This window comes from Amblyomma americanum, chromosome 8 (assembly GCF_052857255.1).
Source record: "Amblyomma americanum isolate KBUSLIRL-KWMA chromosome 8, ASM5285725v1, whole genome shotgun sequence".
In the NCBI taxonomy this organism is placed as follows: Eukaryota; Metazoa; Arthropoda; class Arachnida; order Ixodida; family Ixodidae; genus Amblyomma; species Amblyomma americanum.
The window spans coordinates 41,460,438-41,477,729 of NC_135504.1; the positions used below are offsets into that span (position 1 = coordinate 41,460,438).

Below are 17,292 nucleotides of genomic sequence, written 5' to 3' on the forward strand. Positions count from 1 at the left end.
TGCTTTCCTCGGCGCTGTCACCACATCCGACCTTGCCCACCACCAGAGGGCCGACTGCGAACTGCTGCCTCTAATCGAGTACCTCGAAGGAACCGCTCCGTCTCCGCCCAGACTCTTCTCTCGCGGACTTTCGTCGTATTGCTTAATAGATGGAGTCCTCTACAAGAAAAACTACGGCCCGACCGAAACTGCGTATCTCCTCGTTGTCCCAACCGCACTTCGTCAGGAAGTTCTCGCTGCATGCCACGACGACATTTCTTCTGGCCACCTCGGTTTTTCCAGAACATTGGGACGCCTCCGCCACAAGTACTACTGGCCACGGCTTGCTGCGGTCGTCCAACGCTACGTTCGAACCTGCCGTGAGTGTCAACGACGGAAGGTACCACCGACAAAACCGGCCGGCCTTCTGAAGCCAATTGATCCACCGCAAATCCCATTCCAACAAGTCGGCATGGACTTACTGGGCCCATTCCCGGTGTCCTCCATGGGAAACCGGTATATTGTTGTTGCCACGGACTACCTAAGCCGCTATTGTGAAACCAAGGCTCTTCCCCGTGGCACCGCGGCTGAAATTGCACAGTTCTTTGTTCACCACATCGTGCTTCGCCACGGCGCCCCCGTGGTTGTATTAACTGACCGGGGAACCGCGTTTACGTCGGCTCTTACACACGAGGTCCTCCGTCTTAGTGGCACCAGTCATAGAAAAACTACTGCTTACCATCCTCAAACGAATGGACTTACTGAGAGGCTGAACAAGACCATCACAGATATGATGTCTATGTATGTCGACGCTGACCATCGCAACTGGGACGAAATACTTCCCTACATCACGTTTGCGTACAACACCGCCCTCCAAGAAACGACGCGCTTCACCCCCTTCCGTTTGGTGTATGGCCGAGATGCCCTGACCATGCTTGACGCCATGTTGCTCCCGGATTGTACCCCCTCGTCTGCCCCAGGCGCTGACCAATTCGTTCGCGATGCAGAAGCCGCTCGCCACCTTGCTCGACAACGCATTCGCCACCAGCAGACAACTGACGCCCGGCGTTACAGCCTCCGCCACAGGGAGGTGATTTACCAACCCGGCGAGCACGTCTGGGTATGGAGCCCTATACGTGTGCGCGGTCGCTCTGAAAAGCTTCTGCGGCGCTACTTCGGTCCCTACGAGGTGCTACGTCAACTCAGCGATGTGAACTATGAAGTGTACCCGCAAGGAGTTCTCCGGTCTTCTCGCCCGCCCAAGTCTGAAGTCGTCCACGTGTCCCGCATGAAACCGTATTACGCCCGTTAGCCCCTCCCGGAGTTCACATTCAGTGCTGCCGCCACACGCCATCGCACTTTCGGTGTCTCCACACTCTTTATCCCCCTTGCCTCTTGAAAGGAGGGGGGCAATGCCACACTGCGAGCGCCGCCATGCGGCCGAGCGGCATGACTGGGCTCGTGTGGGAGCGAAGAAGAGGACGTTCCCGTTCGAACGCGCGCTGCTGGGTTTCTGGCCTTCGGATTAACAAAAGCCCTTTTTTTTCGTGCCGCCCTACGTTTGTCGGCGACAATATCAAGGAATGAAAGCACGCACATCCTCAGGAGAGGGCGCTTGTGTCGCCAACACACACTCATAAGATAACCAAACACCTTGACACTATCACCCAAACAAGGGCGTTTTTAACCTAAAGCGTAATTTACTGAAGATTAACAGCTCGGACATCCTGTCGGGCGAATTTCGTAGCAGTCTTATTAAGAGTCATGGTGAAACTGGTAGACATCCGTTCTGTGAAATGTATAATTAATATATTCCACCCGAGCAGAGCCATACGGCTACAGGGAAATGTTTCCCAGGTTCTTCACAATGTTTGCTGGTGAAGAACCATTCGTGTTGACCTTGACAAAGGTGCTCTAATCATGAGCAACCCACTCACACAAGTTGGTTAGGAACTAACATCAAAATTATACTCGTACTCATGTACGGAATTAGCGCACCCTAACAGCACACTAGAAAAGCTTCATGCTCACGGACTACAGGACTTAGCCTCACTGACAACTCACTCAGCCACAGAAGCACTGACTCAACATCTCAGCCTAATATAAAGCTCACCGTCGCTTGGACTCAAAGCTTCAGTCTAAGATGCAAATCCCCTTGGCTCAAACTCATGAGTTAACTGCAAAGCCAAACTGCCAAGTCAAACCTGCTAAGCCAAACAGTCAACTCACTTATACTCCCGCTTATACACTCCAGTAGTTAAGCCACATCAAAGATCACTCTCATGCAGTCAAAAACGAAGGCTAACATCCAACCAGCACGGGATCACAATTCCACAGGGGGACTCATGGACTCGCGAATTCTGGCTGGTACCAAATTCACATGAACGCTCACAGGAGCTCAGTCAAGCTCGGGTTCCTGTGTGAATTCCAGCCCCAATAAGCCCGCTTGGCAGGACTTGCTGCTGAGCCCTATGCTGACACCCTTACCTGATAGCGGCTGTAGCGCTGCACGTCTTCCTTGTTCCGGATCGGCTTGACGAAGTCTATCTTGTCCACGCTGTTACGCGCGTAGTTGATGGCCGTGGTCACGGAGAAGCAGAGGCGAGATCGATTCAGCACTTGCTTCCAGTGCGGGAACTCGGCGAGAATGTCCAGCTGCACACAGAGAACGACGGCAACTTGTTGACTGTGAGCATTGAAAGAAGATGCGGTAAGATATAGTATTTATTTATTTATTTAGTTCTCAAATGCCCCTTCGACAGGGGTTTCACATGAGGGGCGGGTGGCTTCACAGACGATTTCAACGGTGGGCGGCTTCACAAAAGAAAATTTTCAATGGCTGTCCTGAAATTTGTCGCACTGGAGTGGTCAACCGCTTCTTCAGGCAGATCATTCCTGTATTGAGCTGTTTGTGGAAAAACGAGTGACGGTGCGATAACGTGCGCGCGTGCGGCGGGTGTACACTCTTGTAATGACTGGTCCGGGATGAATGGCGGTGAGCGGGAGATATAACTCTGTTATCAATTGGAAAATGATAGAGCTTGCGGTAGAGAACGAGCCTGGCTATTTTATGTGGCATGGTATGATATAATTTGGTATGGTGTTGGTTTTGGTTTGGGTTTTTGGGTTTAGGGGGTTTAACGTCCCAAAGCGACTCAGGTTATGAGGATGCCGTAGTGAAGGGCTCCAGAAATTTCGGGCACGTGGGGATCTTTAAGGGGGAAACTGGGCTTAGAAAAGTTTTTTTTTTTCTTAATAAAGTCACAATAACGAAATCTTATGGAAATATGTATTTTTACGTGCTGATTATATTATGTGGTTCAATGTTATGTAAAACAAATCCTTGTGCACTTATATAATATATTTTATGTAACTTTTTGCAGAGAGCTTAGAAATAACTTTTGCTGCAGGGAACTTGCTAGAACACATGCCATTGGCTTGTCTTGGCATAGCGATGTGCAATAAGGTCAAAATTATTACCCTGTCTATTATAGCAGTTGAGTTAGTGTTTCTAATTTGCCACTGCACAAACAGGAAGAACTTGTATTCGTGATGATTTAAAAAACCTGTATCTCACCTTCTACAACAGGCAGGATCATAATTTTACCCTTATTACATAGTTTGATGTCAAGAGAAACCAATATCATGCAACCTAACAAGTTTCCTGCAGCAGAATTTCTTTCAAACTCTCACAAATAAGTTACAAAAATATTGCAGAAATGCACAAGGACTAGTTGGACATAAAATTATATTACATATTTGGAATCAGCATGCAAAAATACATGTTCCCTGAAGATTTCATAATTTTGAGTTCATTAATAAAAATTTATTTTTAAGACCCTCCTCCTCCCTTAAGGTCCACTCACATCGCACAGTACACGGGCCTCTATAATTTCGCCTCCATGAAAATTCAACCGCCGCGGCCGGGATTGAAGCCGCGTCTTTCGGGGCAGCAGCCGAGCGCCATATATACCACTGAGCCACACACCGCGGCGGTCACTGTGCGGTATGGTGTGGTGCGGTGCGGTGCGGTATGGTATTTTATGGTATGGTATGGTATCGAATGGTATGGAATTGTATGGAATGGTATGGTATGGTATGGTGTGCTGTGGCACAGTAAGGTACATACTGTTTGGTTTGATATATGGAGTGGTATCGTATGGTACAGCGTTTAACGTTTTCCAATCCGAACTGGAAGCAAATTTTTGAAATGGCAATTCCTATTGGCAATTTACACATGCTATCTAATAATAACCGCGGGAAAATATGTAGCCACATACACAATGTTTACACGTTTCTTTTTATTCCATTTTTTCATAACCTTTGCGCTCACATTGCCAATAGCATTGGAAACAGCTCCATTGTCGGGAGTGCGAATTTCTCCTTCTTGATATTCGAAGGCAACCTTGTAGCTGCGCGAAGTCTTGGCAAATTATAGCGAGAGTATTGCAGACGAAATCGGTGTGCTTGAATAATGTTTTCTCTCGCCCTGCCAGGTGTATCAGAAGTCGTGGTAGGCAGCATAGCATTTGTATACCAATTACATCTTACAGCCTATCTGTGATACGCACGTCCCACAACGACCCACACGTGACACAGCTCTGCGATCACGTGACTATCCTCTTAAGGTGCTACGCACTTCCTTAGTCACATGAAAAAGGGATGCACGCTAGGGATACTCTAGGGGGGGGGGGGGTCATGACCTTACCCTACACGCACACCGTGCCTCTCGATTCTTGCTATCTTTGCCAGCCCCAAAAGCTTTGAAACGCTTCTTACACGACACATGTGGACGAGAGGTGAGAGCCCGAATGCCTGTGGACGGCTCCTACAAACCTAGCATGCGCATCGGCCTTTCCCAGGGACGCCCTGCCTGATAACATCCACAAATCTGTGCCCATAGAATTGACAGACAGAATCGACACCGTTTACGCCAGCCGGCATGAGGTAGACTCTAAGATAGGACATTGCAATGTCCTATTTTAGAGAATGTCTGATCTTTTTTAGATCATTGGCGTTTTAGAACGCCAATGTTCTTAAAAAGAAAGATCTGCATAAACCTCACTGCCACTTAAACACACATGCTTTAGCTGTTTGTTTTAATTTCATGAAATCGCCAACTCTTTTTCATTACTTGTGTTCTTTTTTATTTGATTTATTTATCTTGCCACAGAGAACCAGAAACACTCGGCTATGACAAGACCCAAATATGTACTTTTACCAGTAATAATTCAAATTCTGCAATAAGTCAGTAACAGATATTATAGTTCCGATGTTTTCGACATCACCGTGCAGCATGCGAAGACAAATTTCGAAGTAAAGTGTATTTTCAAGCAAACATTAAATTGAGATAGGATAGGATAGGATAGGAAAACTTTTAATATCCAACAGAAAGAGGGTAGCCAGAGGGCTACCCGCCTAGACGACGGCCGAAAGGTCTTGACTCTCGGCGGCGGCTTCGGCCAGTCGGACGAGTTGTAACTGAGTCGCCGGGTCGGAGCTCAGTAGTAAGGTCTCCCATTGATCTTTTGTGTTAATACCTCGTCCCTCCCGGGGAGCATGAGGACATTCCCATAGTATGTGGTCCAAGGTGGCCCTAACTTCGCAGTTCGCGCATTTTTCTGAAAATTGCCCTGGGTACATAAGACACCAGAGGGCCGGGTTTGGAAATGTGCAAGTTTGTAACCGGCGCCAGTTGATGGCTTGGTATCTGGACAAGGATCTATCCGCTGGAGGAAGTCTAGCTCGCTGCAAACGATAGTGTTGTGTAATTTCTCTGTAGGTCACCATGCGATCCCTGTCTGTAAAGACCACCTCGCTCGGGTCCGCCCGGAAAGAAAAGCCTCGGGTGAACTCGTGGGCCGTCTCATTACCAGGCAGGGATGCATGTGCTGGTGTCCAGACTAGCGAAATTTTCCGGTCTATTACATGACGGCTTAGAATTGTATTCGTTAGAGGGGAGACCCGGCCCCTGCTGAAATTTAGTATGGCAACTTTGGAGTCACTGATGATGTATCTCGCTTTTGTGCCTACACAAGCCAGTGCTATGGCAGCTTCCTCTGCAGTCTCTGGGTTACGCGAGAGTATGGAGGCACTTATTTTGAGGAGTTGTTTATTATTGACGACCGCGACGGTCATCGTGTTCTTACCATACTCAGCGGCATCCACGTAGACCACGTCCTCGTCTTTGTAGGAGCGGTAGCGTTTCGCTAGCGCCTCTGCCCGCTTGGCCCGGCGCACTGAGTGATGAATAGGATGCATATTCCTGGGTAATGGGGGTACAACTATATTGTCTCGAATTTTTCCGATCATGTCAACTTTGGCGGTTGTTCTGTTATCTCGGCTAAGATTGAGTTTTTCTAGAATGGCCCTGCCGGTTGTGGTCCCGGCTAAGCGTTCGATTTGGGACGTTCTCACTGCTTCCGTAATTTCTTCCAGGGTATTATGCATTCCCAGCTCTAGGAGGCGGTGAGTTGATGTACGGATGGGCAATCCTAGAGCTCGTTTCGTGCATCGCCTGATAATTCCATTTATCTTTTCCTTTTCTGAAACTTTAAGATCAAGGAAGGGGGCAGCATACGAGATACGGCTTACTGCGAACGCCTGTACCAGCCGTAGGAGATTCTGCTCTTTCATGCCGTGTCTTCTGTTGGCAATCCCCTGTATGAGCCGCATAGTTTGTTGCGCGCGTTTTCCATCTTAGTTAATGCATCACCGTTATACCCGTTGCTTTGTATAATGATTCCTAAAATTCTGATTTTTTCAACATGAGGAATCTCCGCCCCTTGAGTTTGTAATTTTATGTTAGGGATGGTTCTAGTTTGTCTTTGATGCAGAGGTCTATAAAAAAGAAGTTCAGACTTCTGCGGCGAGCATTGCAAGCCCCTACGGCTGACATAGTTTTCGACCTCATTTATGGCCTTCTGTAGCGTACTTTCGATGTGCGCGTCGTGGCCACGGGTCATCCACATGGTGATATCGTCCGCATACATGCAGAAATTCAAGCCATCTATCCCCTCCAGTCTCTTCGAGAGCCGTATCATGGCCACGTTGAAGAGAATAGGGGAAAGTACCGAACCCTGAGGGGTGCCTATGCTGCCCAAGTGTATGTCTTGAGACTGACTTTCACCAAAGTGGATGCGCGCTATCCTGTCCAAAAGGAAATTGGAAATGTAGTTGTATGTGCGCTCCCCGACGTTTAAAAGAGCCAGGTTTTCTAGTATCGCCTCGTGTTTTACATTATCGAAAGCTTTAGTGAGATCAAGTCCCACTATTACTTTCGCATCCAGCGACTTAGTGTCTAATATGTCATGTGTGAGCTGTATCATGACATCTTGCGTGGACAAATGCGATCTAAAACCTATCATCGAATGGGGGTATAAGTCGTTGTCTTCCATGAAATTGGTTAGTCGCGTTTGTATGACCTTAGCGGTTTTCCATTGTTGGGGAATCTCACCCTTCTCCCAGCATTCTTGCATGAAATTGGTCAGCGCCGTTATAGATTTGTCATCTAGGTTTCTAAGCATTTTGTTGGTTACACCATCGGGTCCGGGGGCTGATTTGGTTTTCAGTTTTAGTATTTCTGCTCGAACCTCGAATTCTTGAATAGGGGCGTCTAGTTCGCTGTTGGATTTACCCTCATAGCGCGGTAAGGTAGTTTTGGTGGCGGAGCCTATTTATCGACAACGAATTGCATCGAGGAGTTCCTGCTCCGAACCTTCAAATTTATAACCTAATTTCTGTAAATTTTGTCGCTGTGTTAATTTGCTACCTTCTGGATCGAGGAGGTGCCGAAGGAGGTTCCATGTTTTGGCGAGGCCGATATTGCCCTCAAGCTGGTCGCACATTGTTTCCCAGTTCTGATCGCAGAGTCTAAGTGCATATGCCTCAATCTCTTTGTTGTGGCGCACTAGGCGTCTTTTGAGATTGCGATTCCACTTTTGTCTCTTTAATCGCTTTTCCATACTAGCTTTGGCCTCCCACATATGAAGAAGGCGGCTGTCTAGTACTTCAAGTTCAGCGTTGTCGTCGAGCGTTTTAGTCGCATTCTTGGCGTCCCTGCGGAGTTCCTCCGCCCATTGTTCTATGTTTGTGATTTCTGCCTTTCTCCCGTCCTGGTTACGAGCGTCGCGGAAAGCGTCCCATTCGATAATATGCGGGGAGCGCGTTTGGCACTTGGCAGGGCCAACGTCAGTTTCCGTGACAAGTATGTAATGGTCACTGCCTAGGTTTAGCAAGGAGTTGGACCAATTAGCGGTACCCGCATTCTTCACCAGGGTGAGGTCTGGGGACGTGTCAGCGCACACGCTGTTACCCATTCTTGTGGGGGTAAGAGGATCCGTGAGCAAGGTGAAGCCCATTTGCTGTATGTCTAGCCATAGCTCTCTCCCCTTCGTACAGGGCCGCGGGTAGCCCCACGCAGGGTGGTGGGCATTGAAGTCACCTAGAATAACCAGTGCGTGCTTGTTGCCGATACGCATCACTTTCCTGAAGAGGGAGTCGAATTTAACTTTCTTTTGACTTGGAGTGCTATAAATATTCAGAATGAAAAGAATGCGTTGAGTCTTTGTGGCCGGAATAAGTTCGACGAGGACGTGCTCTATGTGGCGGATGCCCGTGTCATGTTCAATGGCCGTAACGTTCCTTCTAACGAATGTGGTAACATTAGGTTTGTCGCCTGTGGCGTTAAAAGCTTGATAACAAATTAATTTTGACGCGCCTCCAGTCTCCTGGAGGGCGATAACCTCTGGGTGGACCTTCAGAGACGCAAGGAGCTGCTGGAGGATCGGCCTTTTCCGCCGATACCCCCGGCAGTTCCATTGCCACAGCAAGTAGTTGTTATTCTTTGTGTATATGGCCATGTTGAATTTGCTGATGGTATGTTCCACAGTTTGCTGCCATATATTGATGGCTAAGAGCTCATTCCTGTGTCCTTGTGTTACGTCTGTGAGTCCCTGTATTGCGGAGAGAATCGACTGAATTTGGTTTTGCATGTTAGTTTCCAATGCCTTAAATTGCGCTTGTATTTTGGTATCCAGGGCCTGAATCTGGGTCTGAATGTTGGTCTCCAGTTTATGGCAGACTTCCTCCAGCGTAAGTTCGGGTTGTGCGCCCTCCAACGATTTAATCTTGCTGGGTGATGGTAGGGATTTCTCTACCACCATCGTACTCTCCTGGGTATTATGTGGAGGTTTTTCGGCTTCCTGTCGTTTCCTATCTATCTGGAGCTTAAGCGGCAGCTGCTTCCTAAGTTCCGCGTTTTCATTTTGAAGGGCCGTAACCGCCCCGGTTAATTTTTCCACCATGCGTTTAAGTTGTAAGATGTCCTCAGACCCACCGGGTGGATGAGTATGGGAGACCTTATCTACAAAGCTCACCCTCTTGTGGTCATCCGGCACGTTGGTCTTGTCCGTGGGCGGCGTTGACCCTTGCTGATGACACTCAGAGCGTCCCTCGATTTTGGGCCGGGCTCCGATCTTCCATTTGTTGCCAGTGTTGTCCCGCCCCCTGGAAGCGGAGTGCTTACGAGAGCTGGAGTGGCCCCTGGAGCTGGAACGACCCCGGGAGCCGGAACGACCCCGGGAACTGGAACGACCCTGGGAGCTGGAAGGGCCCTTGCAGCTGAGGCGGTCCCGGGAACCCGAGCGACCTCGGGAGTTGGAGCGTCCCGTGGACTGGCCGTGACCACCAGAGCCTGTCCCCGACACCAGGCGCGGGAAGGAGTCCTGTCGCATGTGAAATCCCCCTTCTGCCCTGGTTCTTGGTCTGCTCTGTCGTCCAGATGCGTTGTTCTCGCTGTCTGTTGTTGCCTTGCTCTCATTGTTTTGCGTTCGTTCCTTCCACTGTCGCTTCTTAATTATGTGCGGGGTTCTGTACAGTTCCCGGCACTTCCTATCTTCGAGTATGTGCCCTTTCCCACATAGGGCACACTTTGGGTCACAAGTATGTTCCCGAGGGGGGTTGCTCATACCACATCCTCGGCACTTAATGTTGTCTGGGTTCGGGCATACGTCGGCTCGATGTCCGAGTTAACCACATGTCACACAGACCTCATATTTTTTTCTTGTAGAGATGGCAGCGTAGCGGCATACCTCCATAATAAATCCAGTGCGGCACTGTCTCATCTTCAAAGAGTAACAACACGCGGCGAGACTCACGCCCAAGTCTCCTGACTCCCATCACCTCCGGGTTACGCGAGCACTTCAACATATCTTGAATGAATTCCACGGTGTGCGAGACAGGAATTCCATGTAAAACTCCTTTCCCACAGCCGTCCGGAGTAGCCAGGTAGACGAACGCGTCAACGCGTCCCTTTGGCGTTGGAATGGAGCCGATTTTCAGGTACTTTTGCATCCTCTCCTGGCTGTCAGTGCCTATGAGAATCGAGTTTTGCTTGTGGTTGACGAGCACGATATCTTCCTTAACTTCCGCCGGTTTAAAACCTGCCGCTATCTTCACCGCGTCCGCCACTGTTGCGTCAGTGCGTTCCATGATCAGTTTGAGACCCCCTTTCGGTCTGAGCACTATTTTATGAAGCTCGGGGGAGAGGCGCGTCTGCTGCGTGCCCACAGATTGCCTCGCCAGCTTCCTTCCATCTCTTTATCGCCATTATGTGCGCTGAAGCTTTGTCTTGCCTCCCATCTCGGGTCGGGTCGCCAGCTTGCTCTCCCTCCCCTGTCTTCGAGAGGGCCTTGACTTTGGAATAATTAACCTTAAACCAACCTACTTGAGAGTGGAGCTCTTCAGGCTGGATACTCTCTCCTTCCACAGTTACTTCCATGCGAGACATGGCGCAGCTGAGTTACACCGCGACAAGCCAGCCTGTGCGTCCGCTCGGCGGGCGGCTCGAAGAGCCGCTCACCAGGTTAGGCTTAGCAGCCTGGCCGGGTAAAAGAGGGCTGCACTTGCCGAAAGAGTGGTATCCCGGTGGTCGCGAAGACTTCCGGCGTTGAAATAGCTCAGTAGTTTGCGAGCACAAAAGACAAAACCGACGAAAACATCGAAAATTTGCGGAGCGCACATAGGATGCGTCCATATGAAATATTAGAACACTGGGAGATGAAAGGCTAATGTTCCGAAGCTTAGGCTTCGCTCCTGGCTACTACAAACGCAGCAGTGCTGGGCTGATTATCTTAAAATGACGTACTGTGGTACAGTCCTTGGTACAGGACTGAAAGAACTGCGGCGCAGAGACAACAATAAATGCGTATGTGTTGTCCTTTTCATTCTTGTGTTGTCGTCGTTTCGCCGCAGTTTTTTCAGCTGATAATCAATATTTCATTTCAAAGCTCTAGAATAGCTTGACCTATAGACGGCATGAAAAATATCCCCAGTTCCTGAACTTAAATGAGATGATTATGCCTTGTCAAGTGTTTTACCGAACTCCTGGCCATCAGCAGTCCAGTAGAAAGCTTGTATTTATCGCAAAAGCTTGTGAATACCCGGTGATCTCTAGCATCAAACCATGCGCCTTTTTTCCCCCTTAAACAATTAAGGCGAGTGCTCCAAGATCTGCCGCACTGCTGCGATCGTAGTGTAGGCTTCCGGTGTCCTTTAGAACACCAGGGCTTTTCCAACGTGCATCACCCAGCCCCACGAGGATTTTTCAGGTTGGCCCCCAATGGAAATAGGCCAACTGGCACGGGTATTCGATGAACCTCCCCTCATCCGCATGAGTGCACCGACTAAGATCCACCCGGAATGCATTACAACAGGTTGCTAGCTCTCGAGCAGCCCATCATGGCTCAAAAAAGGTCAATCGAACATAGTCACGCGCTACTTTGGGACGTTTAACTTCAAATACCACCACCATTATTGATTTATCTTGTTGCGGTAGCTTGTCCCTTTTGTAGCGTAAGCCACAGTGGCTGAGTTTGACCAGTTTCATATGCATCCTGGAGAGCCGCGCTGCCCATGCACGAGGAGCAGTGACGTCACAATGGTGAATAAAAAAGCCCTGCGTCGCAGCTGGGAACCGAACCAGAGCCTTTGGCGTTTGAGGCGGAGGCGCTACCACACCGCCACGACGGCTCGATGTTTAACCGCGAATAAAGGCTCAAAATGATTAAGCGCGAGGTATCCGACATAAGGAAGTTTAATATGGGGAGAATGGAGCTTGCTCTAAACAACAGAGGTAGCCTAAAAGCGGTGAAAAGGAAACTAGGCATAGGGAAAAACCAGCTGTATGCGTTAAGATACAAGGAGGCCAATGTCATTAGCAATATCTATAAGATAGTTAAAGTAGCCGAAATAACCGAATGGGGTTGAGCGCATATGGCAGGTTCTCTCAGATCATGAATAGCTGGTTACCAATATCCCTCAAGAAAGTGTGCAACAGCTGTATCTTACCGGTACTCACCTACGGGGCAGAAACGTGGAGGCTAACGCAAAGGGTTCAGCTTAAGTTAAGGACAGCACAGCGAGCCATGGAAAGGAAAATGATAGGTGTAACGTTAAGAGGCCGGAAGCGGGCAGAGTGGGTGAGAGAAAAACGTGGGTTAATGACATCCTAGTCGAAATCAAGAGGAAGAAATGGGCTTGGGCAGGGCATGTACTGCGAACGCAAGATAACCCCTGGTCCTTAAGGGTAACGGAGTGGATTCCAAGAGAAGGTAAGCGTGCAGGGGGCGGCAGAAGCTTAGATGGACGGATGAGATTACGAACTTTGCAGGCATAGGGTGGGCGCAGCAGGCAACGGACAGGGTTAATTGGAGACAGATGGGAGAGGCCTTTGCCCTGCAGTGGGTGTAGTCAGGCTGATGACGATGTTGATGAGTGAATGTGCGCCTTTCATATATTAACTCCTCCGAACCAGATGTCGCCGTGCTTACGCTACGTGTATCCTGGCCTAGCAGAGCTTGGTCATCATCAACCTTTTAGGGTTGTTTCAGGGCCATATTAGTTTTTTCACCGTTCAGCTCGCGTCTTGCAGTGTTTGCACGAGTGTTCTGTCGTGTGATTTCGTTCCTGTGCTTTTCTCTGTTTGCACTACGCCCGGCACATCGGAAGCAGCACCACTGCACGGGTGTCGCTCACCATCCCTCTGGTGTGCGGACCGGGTGGATTGATTGGGTTCGGTGGTGACGCCGCCAGGTATGGTGACTGCCTCGTATCCAGGGTGTTGACGATGTTGGGCTCATCGGTGCTGTTGCTGGTGCTGATTGATCCCCACCACGTCAGCTTCTCTACAACACGGAAATGAAGGCGCGTACTAAGAATTTTAGCGCCGAAACGGGCCAAAACACACTGCCGTGCGCGTTGACTCTTCGCGCACGGGCTAACAAACATGAAACGGGACGGAAAGGACGAGATAATTCTGATATTAGGGCCTATTTGTCCACGTGGTCTGTTCTTGTCGGACCACAATAGAGGAGGAGCCCCTCGACGTGAAAATAAATTACGACCGGGCTCACAAAATGTATAAACGTATCTCTTATTTGTTCAGAAGCAATAATGGTGTGTCTATATTTGTTATGTGACTACACAAGATAAATTTAAGTGGAATATAGACAGCAAATCTTTGCTTGCATGTTTCCTTCATTCAAATGATGCGTCAGACATTAGCAAGCATGGACCACCCCGTGGTAATCGCCTACGACCTCTAAATAATTTATAATTGAGTTTCAGGCGCTCTTTAGGTCTCAGTTTTATGAACTGAATGATGGCTGTGACGTGTAGTTCGTGTTTAGGTCGCGTGAGCTATTAAAAAAAACGGCTGTACAAGTGCTGATACGTCGTTTATTATTTCAGCTCTTGAGGCTGGCTGGCTTAAGTGTTGTAATGAATTAAAATTACTTATCAGCCAATATGTTGCAGCTTTTTAAGTCCCTCAGGTGACCTTAACACCAACTACAGGGGTCATCTCTGGGCAGCCTACAGGCAGCCCCAACTTCTTAGCCCACTTTGTGCTAATTGCGTGGATTTCACAAGCCCCAAAGATGGCAGCCCTCGCAAGGTTGTTGCGCATCGCTTAACTGCAGCGCAGCTGAGTCAAGAGTGTTATGAGGACTTCCAGAGACCTATGAATGCAAAGAATGACCGATTCCACATAAATGGCCGTTAACCCATTATCGCTATACGAAGAACTTTCGCCCTTGAACAATGAATACGAACACCGAAATCAAATAAAAATCGAACTGAAAGCGTACCTAATTCGCATTTGGCCTAACTAAGCAAATTGGCCGTCAATTTTTATGATGCGCACTGTTGTGAACCTTCGCATTCACTCTTAATGAAATTAAGCTCCCTATATATAGGTAGCCGATCGCAAATGTTCAACCAGCAAAGAGTGATACGCATGAACATTTGCATCGGCGGGGCCTAATTCAGGTTGCTTATGTCAATCCTTTCTTTGAAAGAACGTTTGCAAAAGGTCACTGCGGTAACCCGCACCACTGGAGGAATGCGAAAGCCTTGACGCCTCCTCGTTTCTCTTTGCACCTCTTTGCTTAACTTGTCCCACCTCCTCACATTTACTCGATTAAGCACTGACGTAATTTCATGGAATTTCCCATTTACCACAATTTATTCCATTACTTAATCAAGTTCCATCAATTGCCCATTTTGAGTTTTCAAATTTGGAGAAACGTTTCGTTTTCAAATTTGGGGCCACGCGTTGGCTCCGCCCAGTTTTTGGACATTTATGGCTCGAATTAATTAACTAATCATCTTATCGACATAATTACTTTTTCTACATCAACCTCACATCATCTTCTTTTATTAAAGCCATTCGTTTGGCGTTACCTGTCTAAGTTCCTCACAACTGCTGTGGACACGTTTTTGGAAACGACCTTGTCGACGTAGCCTAGTAATACTTTCGCATTAATAAGGCGACTATTAGTAATTGTCTTCTCCGTCGCGTTGAGCCTTTCCGTTTGTGGTGTGTCACCACTAAGCGCTGTCGATCGAGTTGCTTTCGAGTGGCATTCAGGCTGCTCATGAGCGTACCTCAATAAGTTGGCGACAGCAGCCTCACTCATGATGGCGCTGCCTCCAGGCCAGATGGCAGCCGTGTGAATCAAGGTCCAGTTTTTCTCCAGGATTCCAGTGGGATTACTCGCTTTTCGGCGGAATATCTGCTCGAAAGCAAAGAAGCTTAGCATTATCGCAGGGTCCCCCACATATCTGATAAACCTGATAGATTGGCTAGCTTCTGGGAGGCACAGTACAATCTGTCTCGAAAGAGTACGCCTGATGTTTCCCTATACATTTGAGATTTTTACGTTCTTTATTTTTTTTGTTTACTCATTTTGCATTTGTTTCGTTGTTCTCATCTCTGTCTCTGTCATGAATCTAGAGGTTTCATTGATGAATATGTGCTAGTGAAGCTCCTTCTGAAGTACAGCGCTCGTCCTGTGTGATTGTGTTCCGGAGTACAGCCTCTACTTCGGCCGCCAGCATACCTCTGGTAGATTTTTTTTCACTGAGATAAGAGCCTGAGAGATCTTCCTAGTGCTCCTACACTTTTACACGACACATGGGGTCTTTTGGCGCTAGTCAGACCGTTCTTACTGCTCGCAGGATAGCTCTGTGGACGAGCTGTGTTCGTGTTTATTTTGCGAGCACACGGAACAAAGTTTAGAACATACATTTTCAAGCTTAAGCTAATCCTCGTTAAGAATACTCTGCTGCAAAGTAAAGTTCTAAAGAGGTATTCTGCTGAAGTTCATTTCAAACGGCTAAAAAAAAATTCTAAGCACAGTTTTCTCTTCTAGCAAAACATTACGTTGCAAGCAGTTCTTAACGTCTACTAGTATCACAAAACAAACGGACAATCAGCCACTTTCGGCGGAAACATTGATTACCCCATAAAGTAAAGCGGTGATTTCCCTGCACGGCCCTCTAGGGGGAGGGGGTCACACACACTTATTTTTCGGAACGTATCCCTTTAATTCCTAACGTTTTTTTTTCTGCACTTCTTTCTACTAAAAATGACTAACGTTCCTCCTCTATCCTCAATATGTTCTCTCCCAGTGGAGATTTAGACACCTCGCCCCCTAATTTCAAGTCCAGGGGAAACCCTGTTGTCAGAAATAAACGAGGTAGCGAAACAAAGCAAACACGGAAGAGGCGCTTCATTGTCGAGGCCCGCGATATTGTCGGCAGTCCTGGGCCCTTTAACGTGCATTAACATCGCACAGCGCATGGATGTTTCTTTCTGTGGACTGTACGACGCATGCCTGCACCGAAATGCGGCAGCTGCGGCCGTGACCCCCAACCCGCAACCTCGTCCTCCCCAACTGCACTCTATCCCTACTAAGCCATAGCTGAGGATCGGCTGAAGGCGCGAGTGCGAGAGAGTGACACGCATGTTTGTATTTTAATGACTCATATTTAGAACGACTGCATGCAAGGTCACTTACATCGCTGTAGTTAAGGGCTCGACCACTCGGCCTGGCGTCCTTGAGGATGCTGTTGATGATGGCGAACCCTGAGAAATGCGACAAACTCAGGAGTTCGCTAAAGTTTCCCTTCAGGGTATAGTGCAGAGAATCCCGCACTACGCTCGCATCCCAGAGCGTCGCTCTGGAAAATAAAAATAAGTAGTTAGTGCAGAGTCAAGAAGGAATGGCACGGTAAGGTATGGTGTGGTATGGTACGGTATGGTATGATAAGCTATGGTATTGTATGGAATGGTATGGTATGGTACGGTATGGTATGGTATCGTGCGGTGTGGTATGGTGTGGTACGGTACGGTACGGCACGGTATGGTATGGTATAGCATGGTACGGTATGGTACAATATGGTACGGTATGGTATGGTTGGCGCGATATGGTGTTGCGTATTACATTTACAGATATATGAGGTTTAGCGTCCCGATGCATCATATGAGCTATGCGAGATGACATTGATAGGCTGAGGCTTAGTTCCGACCATCAGAATTCCTCAGCACTCAGTGCCACCGCATTCAAAACGGGTGTTTTAGGCCTGAACGCTTTTAGCTCCCCTTCTTACGCACTCAGGCGAAAAGGAAGCAGAGCCGCGATCTAAATTTCCGAAACCTTTGGTGCGATTGGCATACAGCTTGGATCACGCTAACGCAGCCGACGCGCCACAAGCATAAGCGCCCCGTGCGGTCATTGAAATGCTCTGCTATCACGGCGAGGATCGCACTCAACATCATCCTCATCATCATCAGCCTGACTACGCCCACTGCACTGCGAATGCCTCTCCCATGTGTCTCCAATTAACCATGGTGCAGGCAGGGGCTTATCATTTTTCATTCTTTTAGGTCGCCCCAACCTAATCAATGTTCTTTGCCAGCTTCTCCCACAGTATGCCCACCTAACTTTCACCCTACCCCTGCTACGCTTG

At 48.4% G+C, this 17,292-nt stretch overlaps 2 protein-coding genes across 2 annotated transcripts in view; both read right to left on the reverse strand.

Moving 5' to 3' along the window:
- LOC144101480 (uncharacterized) overlaps positions 1–17,292 on the reverse strand; it is a 252,786-nt gene that overhangs the window by 169,187 nt on the left and 66,307 nt on the right. The window lies entirely within an intron of this gene.
- The window catches only part of LOC144101486 (uncharacterized), a 38,404-nt gene that overhangs the window by 16,774 nt on the left and 4,338 nt on the right, over positions 1–17,292 (reverse strand). The window contains exons 4-7 of the mRNA XM_077634665.1: positions 16,341–16,503; positions 14,954–15,053; positions 13,015–13,163; positions 2,467–2,634 (exon numbers count right to left, since the gene is read on the reverse strand). Of these exons, the coding sequence (XP_077490791.1) occupies positions 2,467–2,634; positions 13,015–13,163; positions 14,954–15,053; positions 16,341–16,503 (580 nt within the window). The remainder of the gene's footprint in view (positions 1–2,466; positions 2,635–13,014; positions 13,164–14,953; positions 15,054–16,340; positions 16,504–17,292) is intronic.